Source organism: Ambystoma mexicanum, chromosome 3p (assembly GCF_040938575.1).
Source record: "Ambystoma mexicanum isolate Mex_15411 chromosome 3p, UKY_AmexF1_1, whole genome shotgun sequence".
In the NCBI taxonomy this organism is placed as follows: Eukaryota; Metazoa; Chordata; class Amphibia; order Caudata; family Ambystomatidae; genus Ambystoma; species Ambystoma mexicanum.
Window position 1 is genome coordinate 1108177382 of NC_090925.1, and position 21389 is coordinate 1108198770.

Here is a 21389-nt window from a genome sequence, read left to right on the forward strand (position 1 = left end):
TTTGTCTGCAGTATCAACAACCAAAGCTAATTCGAATCCTGATGTGGCCAACGAAGTAACATCAGAGACCAAAGAAAACCAACTCTCTGTATAGTTGTTGGAAGAAAACAGAAGACACGACCCCTAAACAGTCTATTGATTTCAGGTGTACATTCCTTTCAGTTACGGCATCTGATCAACTTTTCAGAAAAACGTCCTTAAAATAATTCCAAGATCATTTCACCCAACTTAAGACGGAGCTCTCCACTTCAATTAAAGACCTGAAACAGGAGGTGTAGCATTTCGGTAAAAGATTACACACTAGTGAAAGAGCACTCAAAGAGGCTACGAATAAGAGCTACTCTCAACAGAAGGTTATTAAGGAGCTGAACACATGAAGCAGCTGTGAATACCCTGAAAACAGGATTGTAATATTGTGGCTTATGCAGAATTGCGGTTTAAGGAGATTCTTGGACTGCAAACATCTACCCCATCGACATTAAAAGGGCACACTGTTGGCCGTGAAGTAAGTTGTTTCCAACGTAAGTTACAGAGATATTGTTGAGCCATCATCGTACAAGGTCAAGGAAAAGATTCTGTGTGACACCAGACACTCTTTTGGTGTTAAAATGGCTCTGAGCTACAAACATATGCTCCTAGGAGCAGATGTGTTGAACTTGGCTTTAGAGGATATGCCATCATCAGCGAGGGAGCCATCGCCAATGGGAGATAAGCAGTGGATGTGGAGGGGGCAGGGGAGAAGGGACAGAAAGAATTGACCTCAGGGATACAAGGCACAGATGACTCAAAGGCTCTGTCACTATCTTTGGGCGACTAAGCCTTGAATGGGCCAGGAACGTTTTGTTTAATCTTTGAAAGCCATGGGGTGTTTCCCACTTCTCAAGTTTTTTTCTTTTCTCTCTTTTAATTCATTTTGGGTGGTGGGCCAGAAGGATGGCACATAGTTGCATTTCTTCTAACACCTCCATAGTGTTAGGTTTTCTTCAGAACCTGTGAACTAGATGTTCCTATGAGGAACAGAGTAATGTGAGGCTTGCACAGTATATTTAGATTTATTTGTCAACCACAACAGGAATTTAATGTATGTGGGACAAATCCCAGGGTATTGTCACTGCTCCCTTGGTGAGAGGCCCTTCCCATGAGGCCAAGAAGGGGAGGCTGTTACCTAATAGTCCCCCTGGAGGTGGTACTCAGTGGGTGGATCTCATGGATAGGGAATCCCTGATAGCCCTGATAGAATGCAGTATTGACCCCCTCCATTTCTTGGCCCTCTCTCTTCTCACCCCACTCAGTCCCTTTTAGTCCCCCACACCTCTATGTACCTCTGTAGAGTATAGGACTTAATTAACACCAATTATACTGGAACGAGGAAGAGTGAGGCGTACCTAGGTGGAGTGCATATAACCACTGGCACAAAGAAGATAAACCAGAGAGGGAAAAGCCCACCGCAGAACCAACATACACAGTACAGTTTACTAGAGGCAGCAAAGAAGGATTATGTACCTTATCAAGCCAGTCCTATAGTAGCGAGGAATGTGACGCTGGTTCCATGGTGAGAGACCCATGGAGAAGAGGACGAGACGCTTTTGATGAGGCACGAGTGTCTCCCCTAGATCCATGGAGCAGGATCTTGTCCGGTGACTAAGAAAGCGAAAACCCGACCAGCAAAGCCTAAGAGGAAGCTGCGCAGTCAAGAATGTGATAGAGAGCCTACTGAAGCGGAGCCGGCAAGAGCAGGATGCCGAGCGCGGAAGCAACAGCGAAGCGCTGCTCTACTCCCAGGACTGACCAGAGACCGCAACAGTATATCCCAAAGGTAGGGAAAGGGTCAGGCTCGCTGGGGGGACATGGAAGAGGCCAAAAAGAGTAACGAGACACGTACAAATATCCTGGGAGACAGAAAAGGATACAAAAATAATGACAAGAGTCGGAACAAACTTTAAGAAATAGTCTATCTGGAACAGTACCTTGCAAGAAAGTACACAAGTTCTGTTCAATTGGTCATTAAGAGAAGTAGGGACAGCGGCCCATCAGAAACAGCACACCAGGGTCTGGCCCCCATATGAAGTCGTTGAAGGCCCGCCAGAACAGCAAGGTCAGACGAGGTCCCCAAAAGCGGCACACAGGGGTCAAAGGCCCACACAAGCTGAAGAAGCACACAGTCACAGGACTGACGCAAAAAGTCGGGGAGATCGTGAGTTAATCTAAAGAGGTTTGGGCCCACCATAAAAGAGAAACAAGCTACAGAACAAGTCATGGAGATTCTGAAATAACCCAGAGAGAGAAGGAGAGGTGCAAGAAGCTAAAACATGGAGTTGAGGACCCACTACCAAAAGAAATACATTATCTGGAATTCTAAGATCGACAGCCAAGCCTGGCAGGACAGTGAACCAGACTTGAAGCGACAGTTGTGAACTGGAGAAAGAACAGGGGAAGAGAACCCCCCCACAACCCTCTGATACGTGGGAACTGTGTTTTGGAAGTCTACAGTCAAGTCTGTCAGGATAGTGAACCAGACTTGACGCTACATTTGTAAGCTTGGGAGAGCTGCGGAAGGGTCTCCTCTCTGATATTTGGGAACTGTGTTTGGAAGAGCAGAGAACTTTTAAGTTAAATAATCACTCCTTGTGGTTTCTCATCAAGAACTGAACAATCCAATCCATATCCAGAGTGAGAGAAGAAACACAATTTTTCCTTAGTTATTCTAGAGTGTATGGGACAGAAATATGTTTAGACACAGGATGGTGGACATTTTTTATTTTACTTGACATTCTGACAAAGTGCCTAGTATTTTTCTTGAGGCAATAGGGCAAGATACGTTTTTCCTTTTCTTTACTTTTACAAAAAAAGGTTTTTCCAAACAAATATGCCACCATTGTGTCTGCCTCATACTTCTGCACCCTTACAATGTTCTAAAGCTAGCAGGGAATTTTCTTATCAACAGCAACTTTTTGGAGGTTGGTTGAGGGTCTCGGATGTATGGCCAGGGAAAGGTTTTATGGGTATGGACCACAAATACAATATTTTGCAGATGATGTATTGAGGTCACTCACTGAGCTCCTTGATGTGTTACCAGAGTTGCAAGTGCAAGTCCATAAGAGGGTTGCAGGTTTGAAACCGAACTTGCAAACACCAGATATGCTAAACATGTAATGAAACTACTACTACTCTATAGGAGTACAGGGATGAGTAATGGATAAAACTCATACTCAGTCCAACACTACAACTAAACCAAACGTGAACCCAATCATAAAGGTGAAACAGGCACAGCTCGCAAGATATACTTCCTTGTACTCTTTTGATAACGTGGATAGCGGTCTGGCCATACACTTCAGGAGATATGTCAAAAAAGCTCAGGCAAGTCCACCCTCACAGATAGCATTGTCTCACAAAACCAGACAATGGAGGAGGGTGTCAATATACAGATTACTCAAGTGGATCATTTTTGCTGGGCTCAGAGTAGCTTAAAATATGTAGGGGTATACATTGCCTCTTCTCTGGAAATATGGGCTAAGCTCCTGAGGCAAACGTAATGGATTTTAATAACTGGGGCCCAATGGAAATGCCTTTGCTGGGGTAGCTAGAGGTGATGAAGACAAATACTCTGTCCCGACTACTTTATGTTTTTTCCAAGTTCTCCCAATCAAGATGCCAAAGTATTTTTTACACATCTGAACAAAAATGCTGCAAAATCTCCAAGAAGACCCACACAAGAAAGGAAACTTCCCAGCAGGCTCAATGCCTTGGACAAGGCCACGACCCAGCAGACTCAGCAGCCGCCATCACAGCTAACACTCTCACCTAGCTTGGCTTTACACAATGCATCTCTTCTCCGACACACAACAAAAGGTAGGATTCTTGACTGGATAGCTGACCTGAATAGCCAGGTTCTTATTCCCCTCTCACAAGCAACCCTTAGCACCCCTACCCACTCTCCCTCCCACCCTAGCCACAGTGACCGCAAAATCACAAAAGAATCCATATACCCCTCCCTTCTACCCCTCAGATTGGAAGCACTTGCTGTAACTGACCCCCAAGCCCTAACAGATCTCTATGCCAACACACTTACCAACGCAGTCAACTTAGGGTCCCCCCTCCTACCTAAAAAGGCTAAGCCAACCTGTCAACTTAACCCGTGGTTCAACTCAGAGCTCAAAGACCTACGCACCAAGAAGTGTCAGGCAGAAGCCCTCTGGAAAAAAAGACCCCTCCAATCTTCCTAAAACTTTATTCTGTTGCGATTTTATTAAATTCAAACTAGTTATCACAGCAGCAAAAGTACAAATCTACAAACACAAGTATCAAAAACACCAATTCTAATTCCAAGGAACTATTCAAAATCCTCAGGGATCTGGAGACACCCACTACAGCCCCAATCGCTATTGACAAAAACGAGAGCTGGTGCACAAACACCCAGAATGCCATGCGTGAAAAAATATGTCGGCTGCAGAAAAGAATCAAGCTCAAACAAGCCAAACCGTCCCCCTTTACCCCACCCATTCTCACCAGAGTACACCAGGCACCCGCCTTCCACTTCAGACAAATATCTGAGCTAGAAACCACCAACATTGGTAACAATCTCAAACCCTCGACCTGTAAGGGAGACTCCTATCCAGCATCAGTAATCAAAGATTGCTCTGATTCACTCATCCCCTTCATCACAAAATTCATAAATGTCGCCTTCTCCACTAAGTTTGTCCAAGCCAGCGTTAAGCAACCCTGAGTCCTCCCCTTGCTAAAATAACCCTCACTCGACCCCATAGATCCCAATAACTACCGCCCTATCACTACAGTTCCATTCCTTCTCAAGATTCTTGATAGAGCAGCCTACATGTTAAGGATTTCAATCAGGCAATACACCCTGGTCTCGGGCCTAGTATGCGGTTCACAAATTAAATAGTTATTTTATGTCTATAGGTTCAATATTCTGAGTGATATACCACTCATATCACACCCCTTCTCAAAATACCCGCAGGTCACAATGGACCAGGAATCAGGCTGGTTGGTAAAGGTAATATGTTTTTTTTTAAAATTCAAATCAAACATTTGTTTTAATACATGGAGCAGCAATCACCAATGTGGTGACAATAACAGATAGGAAGGTATGTAATGCACTTAAATTCACTCTTAGCAACACAAAATATAAAACACAGAGAAAAGAACAGTTTTGGCTTGTTGGAAAGATAGCATTTGAGTCAAGATTTCCCCCTGCAAAATTCTCAACTCACAAATAAGCAATTCTACAGAGATGTAAGGGAGCAGCAGGCATTCAGAAATAAAGAACAGTAAATAGGATTTTAAGACAACCTTCCCTCCCCAAACAAGAGAGAAAAACGGTTTTGAAATCTTACACCTTTAAAATGACATTCGAAAATGGCTTAGCAAAACAATGAAAAGTGTGCAAAAATCCTTAAATCAAGATGAATTCCTATGGGAGCCACATGGGAAAGACGCTAACAATCATAAACTATAGTATGAGCAAAAGTATACTTTGAATCTTAATGGAAGTTTGGAAATAATTTAAAACAACAATCACACGTGTAAAACTTTGCAGAAATGTGAATTCTCGTCTAAAATTCACTAAATTGTTTTGAAGAAAAACGGGTGAAATACACTGATTTTGTGTTGGGATGTAACTAAAGGTCTTATATATAAGTCAGAGTTGAAATGAAGTCTCTAGCTATTAAATTGAGGGAGTTAGGCAATGTTGAATGAGAGGCGTTTTTAGGAAAATAGAGCAGAGAAAAACAGGAAATCGGTCTTAAAACGACGGGTTAATTTGACTTAATTTTAATGGTTAAGAAAAAGGGAATGCCACCCGTGGATCTCCACAGTTACACGGCCGATGTAACCCTTCACATGGTGGATACCCAGTTTTCTTTATGGAAATTACTTTATTTAATCAAAATCACTAATGGCTTATGGTCTAGTAAAACAAAAATGAAGAGAAAATCGGCGCTAACACTAGGAATCACAGACAGGGTTACAAGAATGGTTGTGAAAATATTACAGGTTCTTAAGGTAAAGATGCAACGGTTTAGAGATCGGGATAGGACAAGGCAATATATGCTATGGTTTAGTACGATTCCTATTAATACTTACAGTCCATTTTAATTTAAGATTTTGGACTGTCGAGGGTTATGGTCATCACACGGATCGGGTCTAACAAAGGGCAGCAGGGCACATCTGGCGGAATAGGATCAGCTGGGCGGTTCTGGTCACCTGGATGGCACTGGACTGCACTGGTTACTGGAGACCGGAGACCAGTGGGGTGCTGAGTTTAGAGCAGGCAAGCATTTAGTGGTAGCAAGCCAGATGGATCAAATGCTTCCCTTAAGTTTTGGGATTGCTTCAGGATTTAGGCCAGGCTGAAAAGGAGTTTAGCAATGCAGAGGACTTAGCTTTGTAATGAAATCAGGAACAAAGATGGAGAATTCAGGAACAGGGTGTCACGCAGAATTCAGGATGAAGTCAGGGATCAGTATCTGTGTGTTGTGAGGTTCCCTTATTTATCCTGCCAAATGACATCACTAAAGTGTATGGTAGGGGCAGACTTACAACCCATACCCATAATGCTATGATTGGTCAAAGGCACAGTTTCTGCCTTGCTTTCCGCTGATTCGATGACAGAAAAAGGATGTCATGTTTATGAGCTGATTTTTACAATGACTAGAACCTCCCCTAGCCACTGGAACGAAAATCTAACTTTCCCACAAATACATATTTATGTAGTTATGCCCTCTAAGAAAATCAGATACATAAGTTACATATTTTCGTGGATCATATTCCAATCCAACTCCCTAGTCTGTGGGACTTGGATTCGTCTTTCTGTTGAATTTTGGCAATTTTAACCATGAAAGGTTTGGCCTAACATTTCCCAATTCTGTACATATATGCGCAATTGCTCCTAGATTATGTGTACAAAACGTTATGTTTGCAACATTAATAGTTTCTGCGCAATTGGTCATTCTTTGTAACTTTTGTTCCTTAGGCAGTAAGAAATTCTACCAAGTTTTCAAATGAATAGCATAAATTCAGATTTAGGTCTATGCACTTTTCACATCTTTTCTCATTCTTGCTAACAAGTTAAATGTCTTGAGGTTCAGTGGAAAAATAAGCATTTTAAACCCAAAAGTCACATGTCAGTTTGTTTTCTTTCAACTGTAAGCAAATGTCAAATCCTTTGAAGTTGAATGAGGGGCCACTCCCTTGAGAGTGGAGCTTCCTGCCCCTCCAGCCGGAAGGGTGAGTGTCCAAGCCTCCTATTGTCTTCGCCTGGGGCAAAGACGAATATCTAATGAAGTCCTTTTGTCATGAGTATTCAAGGCCTCCCAGCAGCAATTAGCCTTTCCTGTGCCAGCAGTGGAGGTGTCAACCTTTCTCACGGCGAAGAACTGTCAGACCAGGTTTTTTTTTTATATAGATGATTAACTCAGTCTGGGTTTAGCTTTAAGTTTCACCTTTTAAATCTTTTCTTTAAACATATAAAATTCTAACACAGGTGTAGGTGGATTTTTGACATTAGCAAATCCTTTGACATTCTTAAAGAATTAAGCCTTTACACAAGAATATACTTTAACAACATGCGATTTTGCTCTTCATTCATGAAAAAGCACATTAAACTTATTTCTTTAAATCCGGTTTACATCTGCAGCAAATACACATTTTAGTCAGCACTAGTTCTTCCCTTGAGTGCTGGGATTGTTTGCAGCATAACTAAATGTATCCAGCATTTGTTTATAGTCTTTCTCTGGACAGATGTTTCCGGATACTTGTTGCAAAGAAATAGCTGAGTTTTTCCCCGTGGAAAATGAAAACAAGGGTTCCTGGGTTGCTTTTCATAGATACATTTCGTAGGAGCGGTCATTCCAATAAGGTCTGGTTCCTCTGAACCACACTGGATGATACTGGGCATTGCAGGGCCCTTTAATCTCAATGATTCAGTAGACATTAATGGATCTAGCGCCAAAACAGCACTTTTAAGGTTTAAAAGCTAACATTTTAAAAGGCATTTTTGGGTTTTCAGCACAATGATGCAGTTTCATTTACTTTGCTCCATATTGACTGTGGCAGAGCCCACTGGCATGCTCCTGCAGTGAGGACTCTGTTTTCACCCCCCGCCGAGCTGTGTGTGTCAAGGTGTGCAGCCTTTTTCTGGTTGGGACACAAATGCAGTTTTAAAATTTTTAGCACACACAGGAATCAGCGCAGTCATTTTGGCCTGTTTCATTCATAAATGCAGTAAAGTGATGTAGTGAGGCACATTGGAATGGGTCAAAATACTCCACATACAATCAGATCCAATCCCATCTCAAATCCAACCACATCACTGGCATCCGGCCAGGTCACAGCATCGGCCCAGCTGGATTTAAAATTTCAACTTGATACCCTCAGGGACAATGGCAAACCTGCTATTATGTACCTACTAGACCTATCGGCTGCCTTTGATCTAGTTAACCACACAACCCTGTGCACAACCTCACCTCATCAGCAAATTTCTCCACAAATGCCACCTCCTGGATAACCTCCTTCCTAGAAGGTAGAACCATGAGTGTTTTCTCCGACACTGCCAACGCCGCCCCTACCCCCATCCCCTATGGCGTCCCTCAAGGCTCCTGTGTCTCCCTCTATGATATAGTCACTAAGCCTCTTTTCGAAATCCTGGAGGACATTGGCATATCCTAATTATGCCAACGACACTCAAATCCTTCTAACCTTGTCAGGCTCCTATGAGCAAGACTCCCTCACCCTCAACCACATCTACTCCACTATTCAAACATGGATGGCCACGAATTTCCTTTGTCTTAATGACGAAAAGACAGATCCTCTCGGTAGGCTCGCCCTCTTGGATTCAGAAACCCAGCCCACAACACACATCCTTCAGGATAGATGGCTTCCAGATCCTTGCATCTGCGGCAGTAAAAACCCTCAGCATACACCTGGACTATGCATTATCCCTCACCAAACAAGTCAGCGCAGTTGCATCTTCAGCAGCTTATACAGCAAAACTCATCTCTGCAGAAAGACACTTTTTGACACCAGCGAACTCCGGACCAGAGCAAGGGCCACCATGGGCCCAAAATTGATTATTGCAATGTGTTGTTGGCTGGAAACTCCAAAAAAATATTAACAAATTCCAGTTAATTCAAAACAACTCCCTGAGAGCCGTACTAAACATCCTGAGGAGAGACCACATTTCAGCTGCAAGAAAAAAAGCACACTGGCACCCAGTCAGGGAAAGGATCATCTTTCAAACTTTATCCATCACCCATAAATGTTGGAGCAACACTGCCCCACATTATCTGGCCCAGAAAATTGAAAGAGCAACACCCAACAGACCAATTAGGGCCATCTACAATCATAGACTCATCCTACCCAAATTCAAAAGAGCTAAAGGACGTGGGGCTAACTTCCCCTCGGTAGCAGCTAACCAGTGCAATGCCTTTCGCACAGCCTTAAGATCAGAAAGCTCATACTGGACCTTCCGAAAGTCACTAACAAACATGGCTCTTCGCCTAACACACTGTTCCTCCTTACAGGAACAATTGACTCTTAGTCTGTATTAACCTCACCTCTGTTAGTATCTCATGTCCACAGCATTTTATGTATTGCCTCACTTAAGAACGTTTCATGTAACTGGTTGCAACAGTGCCTTGGTGCCCCAGGGTTTGGGCGCTTTACAAATGTAAAAATAAATAAATGTGCACTGTAAATATGGACAAAGGGACTTCCGAAAGAAAAGCTGGTATTGGCAGATTGCTTTAGGCGCCAGAGACAGCACACGTCAGTGAAGCAGAGTGCAAAGGGGTGTAGACTGCACATGCGCAAAGGCAAAGCATTTCCTCAGACAGGATGGTGATGATTAGGGACACAAGTGGACGTGTTGCTCGTCCTCCCACTGAAATTCATACACCCCACCCGGGTAATTGGGTCTTAACGAAGCAGAAGTTAGCTTTCATTCCAGATGGGTTTCCAATGCACCACTTGTATCTTATGCTGAATGATAAGCATGATGACACCTGCCAAGAAACATGGCGTTTCACTCACTTTTCAGAGAGAATGTTCAGCATGGCGTCATGCTTTACACTTTAAATTGCACTGCATCTATCCGATGGCAAGGTCCTCCTCAGCGTCACAGAGAAAAGGCCAAAAAACATGTCTAGGTATTTCTCACTTCATATCCCATTCTATTTTTTTTTCTCTGGTGACCATGCCCGGTGAGAAATCCCTGCATCCGCGCTCATTTTGAGAAATCCTTAATGTTTCTACCCAAAATCTGCATTTTTACAAGGCCGCAGGCCCGATTTCCCTCCAGCAACCCTTGCTCCCTTCCCGCTTCCTGGTTGTCCACCTCCCGACCCTCCCACTGCGCCCTGATTGACCCTATAGTCCATTGTGCCCTAGGTCTAGCGACCTGTTCCTGCACCGAGGCCCTCATTTCTCTAGTGACCCTGCCCGGTGAGTAATCCCTGCATCCGCGCTCTTTTTGAGAAATCCTTAATGTTTCTGCCCAAAATCCACATTTTTACAAGGCCCCAGACCCTGATTTCCCTCCTGCAACCCTTGCTCCCTTTCTGCTTCTTGGTTGTCTACCTCCCACCTCCCTACCCACCCGCTGCGCCCTGATTCGCCCTACAGACTGTTACCAGTCCATTACCGACCTTCCCAGGACAACCCTCTGCCCGTGCAGCCCTGCGACTAAGGGCCCAAGACAAATGCCGGCTCCAGATCGTATCTGCAGGTATTTGCAGGAGAAGCAAGAAGCCATTAACCTTCCATCAAACAGCACCAACCAAAACGTAAGTGGGGCAATGGTGGGGACTGAAGCAATTACTTTGCGCCAGAAAGCCCTACCATCCTTACTTAAAAGTCTAAAACCTTTTATTGTGTTACACCATTCAGTCACATACTAAGGTCAAACGATTATTCGCTCCGTAATAGCTCTCACTTCTTGACTGTACTCCCAACACCAGTGAGTGTGCCCTAATCAGCATCACTGTGTTGAACTTAGAAAGTGTGCCTAGTAGTGTCACTGCGGTAAAGTTCAATTATGAAAGTGTGCCAATAATGCCACTGTGCTAAAGCTGAATTTAGAAAAAGTCACTGTGGTAAAGTCAAATTTAGAAAGTGCTCTTTACAACTTTGAGTGTGCCTAGTAGAGTCACTGTGGTAAAGTTGAATTTAGAAAGTGCCCCTAACAACATTGAGCACGCCCAATATCGTCAGTTTGTTAAAGATCAATTGTGAAAGTGTGCCAATAATGTCACTGTGCTAAAGTTGAATTTATAAACTGTGCCCAGTAGCGTCACTGTGGTAAAGTTGAACTTAGAAAGTGCCCCATTACATAGTCACTGTGCTAAAGTCGAATTTAGAAAGTGCTCTTAACAACTGCCTAATAGCGTCACTGTGCTAAAGTTCAATTGTGAAAGTGTGCCCTGATAGAGTCACTGTGCTAAAGTTGAATTTAGAAAGTGTGCCTAATAGCGTCACTGTGGTAAAGTTGAATTCAGAAAATGTTACAAATAACGTCACTGTGTGAAGTCCGAATCTGAAGGTATTCCCAACACCAAGGAGTGTGCCCCAATAGCGTTACTATGTTAAAGTTGAACTTAGAAGGTGCACTGATAGAGTCACTGTGGTGAAGTTGAATTCGGATAGTGTCCTCAGTAGCGTCACTGTACTAAAGTCCATTTCTGAAAGTGTGTCCCAATAGCGCAAATGTGGTAAAGTTGAACTTAGAAAGTGTCCCATTATATAATCACTGTGTTAAAGTTGAACTTAGAAAGTGTGCCTCGTAGCGTCACTGTGTTAAAATTCAACTTTGAAGGTGTGCCTAATAACATCACTGTGGTAAAGATGATTGTAGAAAGTGGTTTTAATTCAGAAAGTGCTCGTAAGAACACTGAGTGTGCCTAATAGCATCACTGTGTGAAAGGATGGAGTGGATGGAACAGAAGGAAAAGATGGAGTGGATGGAAAGGATGGAACAGAGTAAGTGGATGGAATGGATGCAATGAATGGATGGAACAGATAGAGTGGATGGAAAGGATGGTTTGGATGTAAATGATGGAAAAGATGGCGTGGATGGAACGGATAGAGTGGATGGAACGGATAGAGTGGATGGAACGGATAGAGTGGATGGAACGGATAGAGTGGATGGAGCGGTTGGAAAGGATAGAGCGGTTGGAAAGGATAGAGCGGTTGGAAAGGATAGAGCGGATGGAAAGGATAGAGCGGATGGAAAGGATAGAGCGGATGGAAAGGATAGAGCGGATGGAAAGGATAGAGTGGATGGAGCGGATGGAAAAGACAGAGTGGATGATGTGGATGATGTGGATGAAGTGGATGTATCTCTGTATCTCCTATATATGCTATGTATATGTTTTGTACCTGTATCCCCATGTTATCTGTATCACATGTTCACCCCATACATCCTGTCGTTTTATATACGTATGCCGCCATGTACGCCCCCCTCTGTCCTGTTCTCGTGCTTGGTTGCAGGCGCTTTACCGATAACCACCATATTACACTACTACGCTTACTCTCTCCTATACACCGTCATTCAACTAGAACACAGCTTTACTATGACACATTCGGCCTAGCTGTTCTCATACTAACATGACCTCACGAACACCTCATCATCCTAATAAAACACAGCTAGCTGAGCACATACCGGCTAGCTTAGGCGTCGCCTCAGGCCTAACGCAGCCAGAACTCTGGGTGTCCACCCTCCAGACTGAACACATCCAACTGATTTCCTCAGCACCACACCTACCGCTAAGAAGCAGCTATCATGTAACAACCACACCAGCTGCACACATATTTGGTGCACCCACACACCATACCACACTCTCTCTCTACTGACTTGAACTGCGGTTCCCGAGGGCATTCAACCTACCAGCACTTTGAGGTCATACCAATGATACATAAGGCGCTATATAAAATGTCAAGTAACATAACATAACATTCGCGAAACATTCATGTATTATCGCAAAGATAGCTTTGCAGTAAGAACCACAATTATTTCCCTGCGGCAGACAGCTGAATTCCAGTGTTTTTGTAATGGAACACTCCATGTACCCATTCATGCAAGGATTCTTTTATCATTTTCAGTAAAAATAACATTTGCTTTTAATTTTTCATGCAATGTGCGTTATGACTTTTTTGAATGTTATTGTCAATCGCGGTTTGCAAGTCGGTTCATGCTCCACGGGTGTATATTAAACATACTATAGCACCTTATTTCCAAGAAAAAAAGGACTAGATGTTCTATAAAGTGCTCTCCTATTTTCTGTCCTTTCTTTTATGTTCTCATTAGCATCACAGATAATTTGATTCTACTCCGCAAACACTTGTACAAGTAGCATAGCACTCTGGTCAAATGTTCAATTACCAGCCTTGAAAAAGACAGCACTATAATAATACTGCAATAAAACAGCCTTTTCACCTTCAATGCACTAAATCACGAATATTGTGAAAACACAGAAAAGAAAGATTTTTCCTGTCGTCAATAGGTTTCTTTGTCAGGGCCTGAGTCACTTGTGCAATGTTAATTGTTTTTTGTATTGCGCAAGTCACCCAATTTAAAGCCCATGGTTCTAGCTACAGGTCACACTGTATTTACACAGCGAGTATCAATTTCATAAAAATAATATTAGCGGTTCGTGCAGAATTTCTTCCACGTGCTGTAAAAATATCTGTTAACATCACCCTGTCAATGGAAGATGTAACATTAGCATGCTGGGGGCCTGGGCCAAATTAGTTCAAGCTAATGATGTGCACTGCGACTACTGAGAGAGCCCCAGAGCGCTAAGGCCATAGTTACAGAGGACCCACCTCCATGGCAGGCACCCAAATGCTTGAGTTTACCTTTTCTTTCAATGTCAGTCTAATTAGTCCAACAGATGTGCACAAAGACTAACTCCAAGAATGCATTAGGCTGTTAAATCAACACTAGTGGTTCGATACTGAGTCAGCCAATAACCGTTCCTCGGAATTATTAATTTAGCATAAAAAACGACATCATTAACCAAAGAAATGTATCATGTGGGATGAAAACAGTAGCAGCCCAGCCTTATGGGCAGACAGGGCACCACTGCCTCGCCCGTGTGGCAGGCAGCACAGTACACATGTGTGCTTTATTTGCACAGGGGACTGTGCTGCCTGCCTCTCAGCAGGGGTGCATCCCTGCTACAGATTTTTCTTGCTGAGCCCTTTCAGCTGGTAGGCCAGTCTAGCCACGTAATAACACTTGTCTGAATTACTATTGGAAACCAGTCCACTTTCATAATGTGGCGTGCATTTTTGCATGGCATCAAGGGGAAAGTAAACATGGTCAGTGTTATTATATGGCAAGCGGGCCTGCATTGGTGGTGTCAGTGTGCATTTACTTTGTTACTATAGTATGCCATGTGTTACTGGCTAGACTAGCTTACATTGATGGGACCAGAATGGCCATATATTCTTTGTTTAACGTTTCTGAAGATCTTTTATTTAAGCACAGTAAAACTTGGTCTTTAGAAATATTTCTGGTTAAAATATACACTTAGCTTTTTTGGGAACACATCTGACTGTACAAAAGAAAGGCCATATAGCCTTTGTGTGTCATGGCGTTTGTGTTCTTGGCATCAAAGGTAAAAGCAAGCGTACTTGTGATTACGTGGTATATTTGTATGTGCTACCTTACAGAACTGATTGCAAACCGTGTGGCTCTTTACCCAATTTTTCACAGAAATTGCTGTAAAATGCACCATTATAACCAATTTTTTTTTTTTAATTCTCAGAGGAACAAAATCCCTTTGTTTGTTTTGGGCTCAGTCACTCACAAATATTCGGCGCATACATTTAAACATTTACCAGCCTCCTGGTAACGTAGGTCCCTTGCTGTGACATTTAACATTTGCTTTCCCAGAGCAATAAAACCTCTGCCTTCCTGCAGGCTTCATTTATTAGCCCAGAGACCAAAGAGCTAGGTCATCCTGCCAATATCAATCCACCAATGACTGCAGCAGTGCGGGCATTTGCAGTTTTAGGATGGAAATGACCCTTGGTGTCAACAATAGTTTAACAACTAAGTAGCAACACTTGCACCCCAAAAGGAGAAGGTTAGCAACAGCCACAGAATGCAGCAATGCCAGGCAAGGAATAAAAGCAAACAAAGCAGCACATTTAAAAACATTACACTGTGCATTGTTGGAGCATTGGAGCGGCAGCTTTGAGATGCAGCACTTGCTGGGATGAGGAAAGAAGAGCCATCATAGATAGCAGAGAAAGAGGGGCACAGGCCTAAGATAGCGCCACTTTAGGGCCAGCTTTTGTGGGAGCCAATTCATCTAGCGCCCCCTTCCGGACAATAGATGAGGGATGGAATGTTCACATGGGGAACTGGCAGGTTTAACACTAGTACAAGTCAATCTCCCAAAACAGTGCAAAAGAGTTTTGGTCCCACACAGCATGTTCTTCAACTATCAGCTGTGAGGGGCATTTTTGCCTACGCCTTCCCTTTCCAGCAAGAGAAGGATGGATACAAAGGATCACTACAAAATTAGCCCACATTTTAGGACAGTAAGATCGTGTAAGCAGGACACACACGATCAAGCAAAAGGGGGAAGAAAGTGTGGATAATGCTTCACCAGGGGAGTATGTTGTGAGGCCCAGAAGGAGTTTTGGGGGGCTGGGAGTGGACTGGGAAACATCATTTGAGTGGGTAAGGGAGGGAGGGAGCAGGCTCCAGCAATGGAACAGGGTTTTAGAGGACCTTGAAAAGCCAGCAGGGAAGGGAGATGTGGAAGGCGCATGATGGGTAGGGCGTGAGATGCATCCTTAGGCAAGAGGCAGGAATAGGATATGCACCATAACTGGGGGAGCAGGAGTGACGTGCACCCAGGGCAGAGGAATGGCAATCGAGGAGAGAGGGGAGAAGAGAAAGCAATGAGGGCAGAGCAGTAGGGCAGAAGGCATCACAGGGAGGGGAAAGGTAGGGCTTCATCCTCTCCCAGGAACCGAGAAGATCACCAAAAATAGCCCTCTTTTAACCCACTTACTGCACCTCAAAGTCCGAACTCCACCCTCGTCCATGCTACCCAAAGCCCATCCAGTTACATTCTCTCCCCTCTCGGCCCTATTGCCTATGCACACCTTGAAGTGGCGGGCTTGATGGCACGTGGCTTGTTACCAAATCCCCAAGTTAAATAAAGACTTTAGTAGACAACTCTCAGGTGGGTGAGGGAGACTAGTTAGAGACCTGAAAGGGGGGACGAGACCAGAATGGGGTGTGGGAGAGATGAGTGGAACTTCACCCGAGCAGGATTTCAGTTCAGATATTTAGCATAAGGGTCAGTGATGGAGCTAGAGGTGCTTCACCGAGGTAGAGAGGAGAAAGGGGGAAGCAAAGCCAGAGAACCCCCAATCAAGTACAGTTTAGTCCTAATAAGTTAGAGGTGCACTTCAGCATTCAAACAATCTTGCATCCGCTTTATGTTCTGGACACATGCTATTATCAATTTAATCTAAGTGCATAAGGTGTTAACTATATTACAAGCAATATAGCACCAGAGCTTGTCGAGATACCCAATTAATAAAAATACACACAAACTCCTGCCGGTCACTACTGGGCAACCCTGCCTCGTACTTACTGGCTCAACAAACTCGAACATCTTCCTCTCCTGGACCTCCTGCACCTGGAAGACGTACTCCAGAGAGACTTCATAGAAGCGTTGCCGCACCTGGTCCACTTGGCTGTCGGCCTGAAAGAATAGCATGAGCAGGAAATAGTCAGCAGTAGCATTTCAGATCATTTGCCAGTATGGCAAGGGCCCACATACCCACAAGCTAAGAGGCCAGGGGCATTTTGGCTTACAATTTCAATGTCATTGGGGATCACTGGTATCAGCAGAGAGAAGATCAAATGGGAGAACATTGATGAAGAGAGTCATGAAGCAGCCATGAGGGAACATGCATCACTGTGTAAAACCTATGCATGAAGTGGGGTGGGATGCTCCAACAGACGGCAGAAGCTGGACTCGATCCTTAGTAGACCCCACGGTTTGATAGCCCCTTTTCCCAAAAGTAATCACCACCTCATGGCACAGAACCAATGACCATAAATACACACAATTTAAAAAGTAGTTTCCATCCCATATGGATTCATGCAGCAATTGTTTTCTTCGATGGATTGGGGGACAGGACCTTCTAATAGGTTTCTAGTGACAGCCCTAATTTATAAGGGACCGAATGATGGAAATGAGACAATGTTCATTGTTACTGATGGTCTGTAATGCCCCTTGGCCACATTCACATATAAAAACATTCACAACAGTGTCCATAATCTATAAGCTACACTCAGGAGCGATGCTTATTCCATTCATTGGGACCATCACCCAAGCGTTTAAAATAAGAGTAAGGCCATGATCAAGAATAGTCTTCTACTCCCAGTGCGTTTCCTTTCATAAGTTTAACGGGGACAAAACGTGTTAGGGCAGCAAGCTGCATGTCCCGCTATCCTGCACAACAAACACTTAGGGAGGAGTTTAGGGCCTGTTAGTGACTTGTTGGATGGATATTTCTGTGTTTTAGTGTTATTTCCTGCCCGTTTTTTTTCTCGGCGCCTCCTAGATTACACTGAGTTTTATGTCCGTAGTCCTTTGTTTCGGGCTTTTTTCCTTTCCACTACCACACTCCATTTCTTAAGCACTGCTCCTAGGGCAGCCACCACCCAGGCGGCCAGATGAAGTGCAGTGGCAAAGGGTGCCTCTCCCTTTGCCTGTTCGCCTTGTGCCCTAGCCCTGTCTCTAGTGCCACCACCGTTTTGGCAGAGCAAACACATTATACAGCTAGGGTGAATCTCTGCTTTAAGTCTCCCCTTTACACCTAGCACATAATGTGTCGGAATGTATGGACTGTTTGCATCTGCACCAGTAAGTCTCTTCAGATCCTCAGATCTATGCCTGAACACTCTAGCACACAGCTAGATTGAATCATTATGCTAACCACACATATGGAACAAGCGCTTACCTGTAACTCCTCTTCGCCAGCATTGGTATCTTTCATGGATTCACATGCTTATTGAATATTCCCCGTTGTCAGGCTGGAAATAGCTCTAAAGGTTAAAGGGGAAGTTTGCTCAGACATTGTATTGGCCCAATCAATCGGTCATGCATCTTTGAGCATATTTCGATTGATCCGAAAAATTATTCCTATGCGCCTTACCTTTGATTTTCTCATGTTTATACATGTGAAACTCGCGCATTGGAAGCTGCCATTTTGTGGTATCTTATCTATTGATCATCACCCTAAATTCAAGTGCTTTGCGGCAGTATATCATAAGGCCGTCGCTAAAGTGGATCTCATTAGAAACGTATGCCCCTTGTCACAACACCAGCGCACGTCTCATGTCTCACACCCACAAATAAATCAAGGCTGATCCTGCTTGGATTCATGGGGTGGCAGGGTCGAGCCCATACAGGCTGTAAAGCCAAATACAATCAGTGCTTCATCCTAGCACTCTGAATGCTACTAATCGTTAGACAACCCTGCCCGTAAAGCTAAGCAGGATCACCCGCGGTTGTTTGCAGATAGGACACATGTTAATATATACTACGTTATAGGCAACATTTTTAAATCATAGCATTTTTGATAAAAACCTCTGAGCAAAGTTCCCCTTTAAAACTGCTTGCCAGTTTTGTAGTCTATCAGTGTCACTTTGGGTCATAATACCCAAGCCAATAACATAGGTCCTCCTTGGCTCCACCCTTGGTGGCCATTATCAGATTGGGAAGTGCACGTAATGTGGCAGTAGGAACCAAAAAGATCCAGAGAGGGGTAGGTCAAAGGCCGCATGTGAATACATGAAAGATACCAAACTTAGAGAACAGGAATTACAGGTAAGTAACGTGTTCCTTCTCCAGCATTGGATCTTTCATGCATTCACATGCTTATTTAATACAATTATACATCAGTACACATACACAACCAATGGGAGGCAGTACAGCTCTACAGAAACAATTGAACTCACTTCTGGAACACTCACCTCATGCAAACAAGTTGTGGAGCACTGCCTGGCAGACACAGGTCTCCTCTCTGGAATCCCTATCAATGCAGTAGAACCTTGTGAAGGTATTGACGTGGCTACCCTGCAGATGCCAAGCAGGGGGACACAGAACAAGAAGGCCGTAGTAGAAGCCACTGTTGCTCTAGGTCATGGGTGCACAACATATGGCCCGCGGGTCAGTTGCGGCCTGCCATGCTGTTTTGTCCGGCCCGCAAGGCACAAAGACTTTCCTAATGGAGGGCAGCCCGCAAGCAGCATCGGCCGCCCTCCATTAGGAAAGTCTTTGTTGTCTTCCAGGCCGGACAAAACACTGGCCCTCATGGGCTCAGCGCACACGCACCACGTCGCTCCTACGAGCCACGTAGTGCGTGTGTGCTGCACCAATGGAGTGCCAGCACTACGGCTGGCGTGGTCCATAAGGCTTGATGCCGGAAGGCATTTCCGCCTTGGACCACGCCAGCCGTAGTACGATTCGTTACCTCGCCAGCGTTCCAGTTTACCTGCCTTCCAGCACGTCTCCGGTAAGTGGTCTGTTTGCGTTTGTGTGTCAGGTCTGTTTTGCTGTATGTTTGTGTTGTGTATGGTGGGGTGGGTGTCGGGTGTGTATGAATGTTTGGTTTTGAATGTTTGTTTTGTGTATGTTGAGATGCGTGGGTGGAGGGGGTGTCGGATGTGCATGAATGTTTGGTTTTGTATGTTTGTGTTGTGTATGTTGGGATGGGGTGGGGTGGGTGTCGGATGTGTATGAATGGTTGGTTTTGAATGTTTGTTTTGTTTATGTTGAGATGCGGGGGTGGGGGGTGTCGGATGTGCATGAATGTTTGGTTTTGAATGATTTGTGTATGTTGAGATGCGGGGGTGGGGGGTGTCGGATGTGCATGAATGTTTGGTTTTGAATGATTTTTTTGTGTATGTTGAGATGCGGGGCTGGGGGGGTGTCGGATGTGTATGAATGGTTGGTTTTGAATGTTTGTTTTGTGTATGTTGAGATGCGGGGGTGGGGAGGGGTCGGATGTGCATGAATGGTTGGTTTTGAATGTTTGTTTTGTGTATGTTGAGTTGCGGGGGTGGGGAGGGGTCGGATATGCATGAATGTTTGTTTTGGAGTGTAAGTGAGGTGTATGTTGAGATGCAGGGTCTGTATGTGTGCATGCTTGCTAGTTTGTATGCTGATTTGGGGGGTGGGGGTTCTGGTCTGTATGGGTGCATGCTTGAGAGTGTGTGTGCTGAGTTGGGGGTGGGGGGTTTGGGTCTGTAGAGGTGCATGCTTGAGAGTGTGCTGATTTGGGGGTGGGGGTTCAGAGGTGGGAGGTCCGGGTCTGTATGGGTGCTTGTTTGAGAGTGTGCTGATTTGGGGGTGGGGGTTCTGGTCTGTATGGGTGCATGCTTGAGAGTGTGCTGAGTTGGGGGTGGGGGGTTTGGGTCTGTATGGGTGCATGCTTGAGAGTGTGCTGATTTGGGGGGTGGGGGTTCAGAGGTGGGAGGTCCGGGTCTGTATGGGTGCTTGTTTGAGAGTGTGCTGATTTGGGGGTGGGGGTTCTGGTCTGTATGGGTGCATGCTTGAGAGTGTGTGCTCATTTTGGGGGGTGGGGGTTCTGGTCTGTATGGGTGCATGCTTGGAAGTGTGTGTGCTGAGTTGGGGGGCGAGGGGTTTGGGTCTGTATGGGTGTATGCTTGAGAGTGTGCTGATTTGGGGGCTGGGGGGTTATGGTCTGTATGGGTGCATGCTTGAGAGTTTGTGTGCTGATTTGGGGGGTGAGGGTTCGGGTCTGTATGGGTGCATGTTTGAGAGTGTGCTGATTTGGGGGGTGGGGTTTGGGTCTGTATGGGTGCATGTTTGAGAGTGTGCTGATTTGGGGGGTGGGGAGTTCGGGTCTGTATGGGTGCATGCTTGAGAGTGTGTGTGCTGAGTTGGGGGGTGGGGGGTGCGGGTCTGTATGGGTGCTTGTTTGAGAGTGTGCCGATTTGGGGGGTTGGGGGTTCGGAGTTGGGGGGGTGGGGGTTTGGGTCTGTATGTGTGCTTGTTTGAGTGTGCTGATTTGGGGTGTTGGGGGTTCGGAGTTGGGGGGTGGGGGATTCGGGGCATAGTGTTTGGTTGGGGGTGAGGGGGGCCATGAGGCATAGTGTTTGATTGGGGGTTAGGGGGGCCATGGGGCATAGTGTTTGGTTGGGGGTGAGGGGGGCCATGGGGCATAGTGTTTGGTTGGGGGTGAGGGGGGCCATGGGGCATAGTGTTTGGTTGGGGGTGAGGGGGCCATGGGGCATAGTGTTTGGTTGGGGGTGAGGGGGGCCATGGGGCATAGTGTTTGGTTGGGGGTGAGGGGGCCATGGGGCATAGTGT

At 45.0% G+C, this 21389-nt stretch overlaps 1 protein-coding gene across 2 annotated transcripts in view; it reads right to left on the reverse strand.

Moving 5' to 3' along the window:
• The window catches only part of ARHGAP26 (Rho GTPase activating protein 26), a 2838701-nt gene that overhangs the window by 2220260 nt on the left and 597052 nt on the right, over positions 1-21389 (reverse strand). For both annotated transcript variants that reach the window (XM_069652460.1, XM_069652459.1), the window contains exon 6: positions 16635-16745. In XM_069652460.1, the coding sequence (XP_069508561.1) occupies positions 16635-16745 (111 nt within the window). The remainder of the gene's footprint in view (positions 1-16634; positions 16746-21389) is intronic.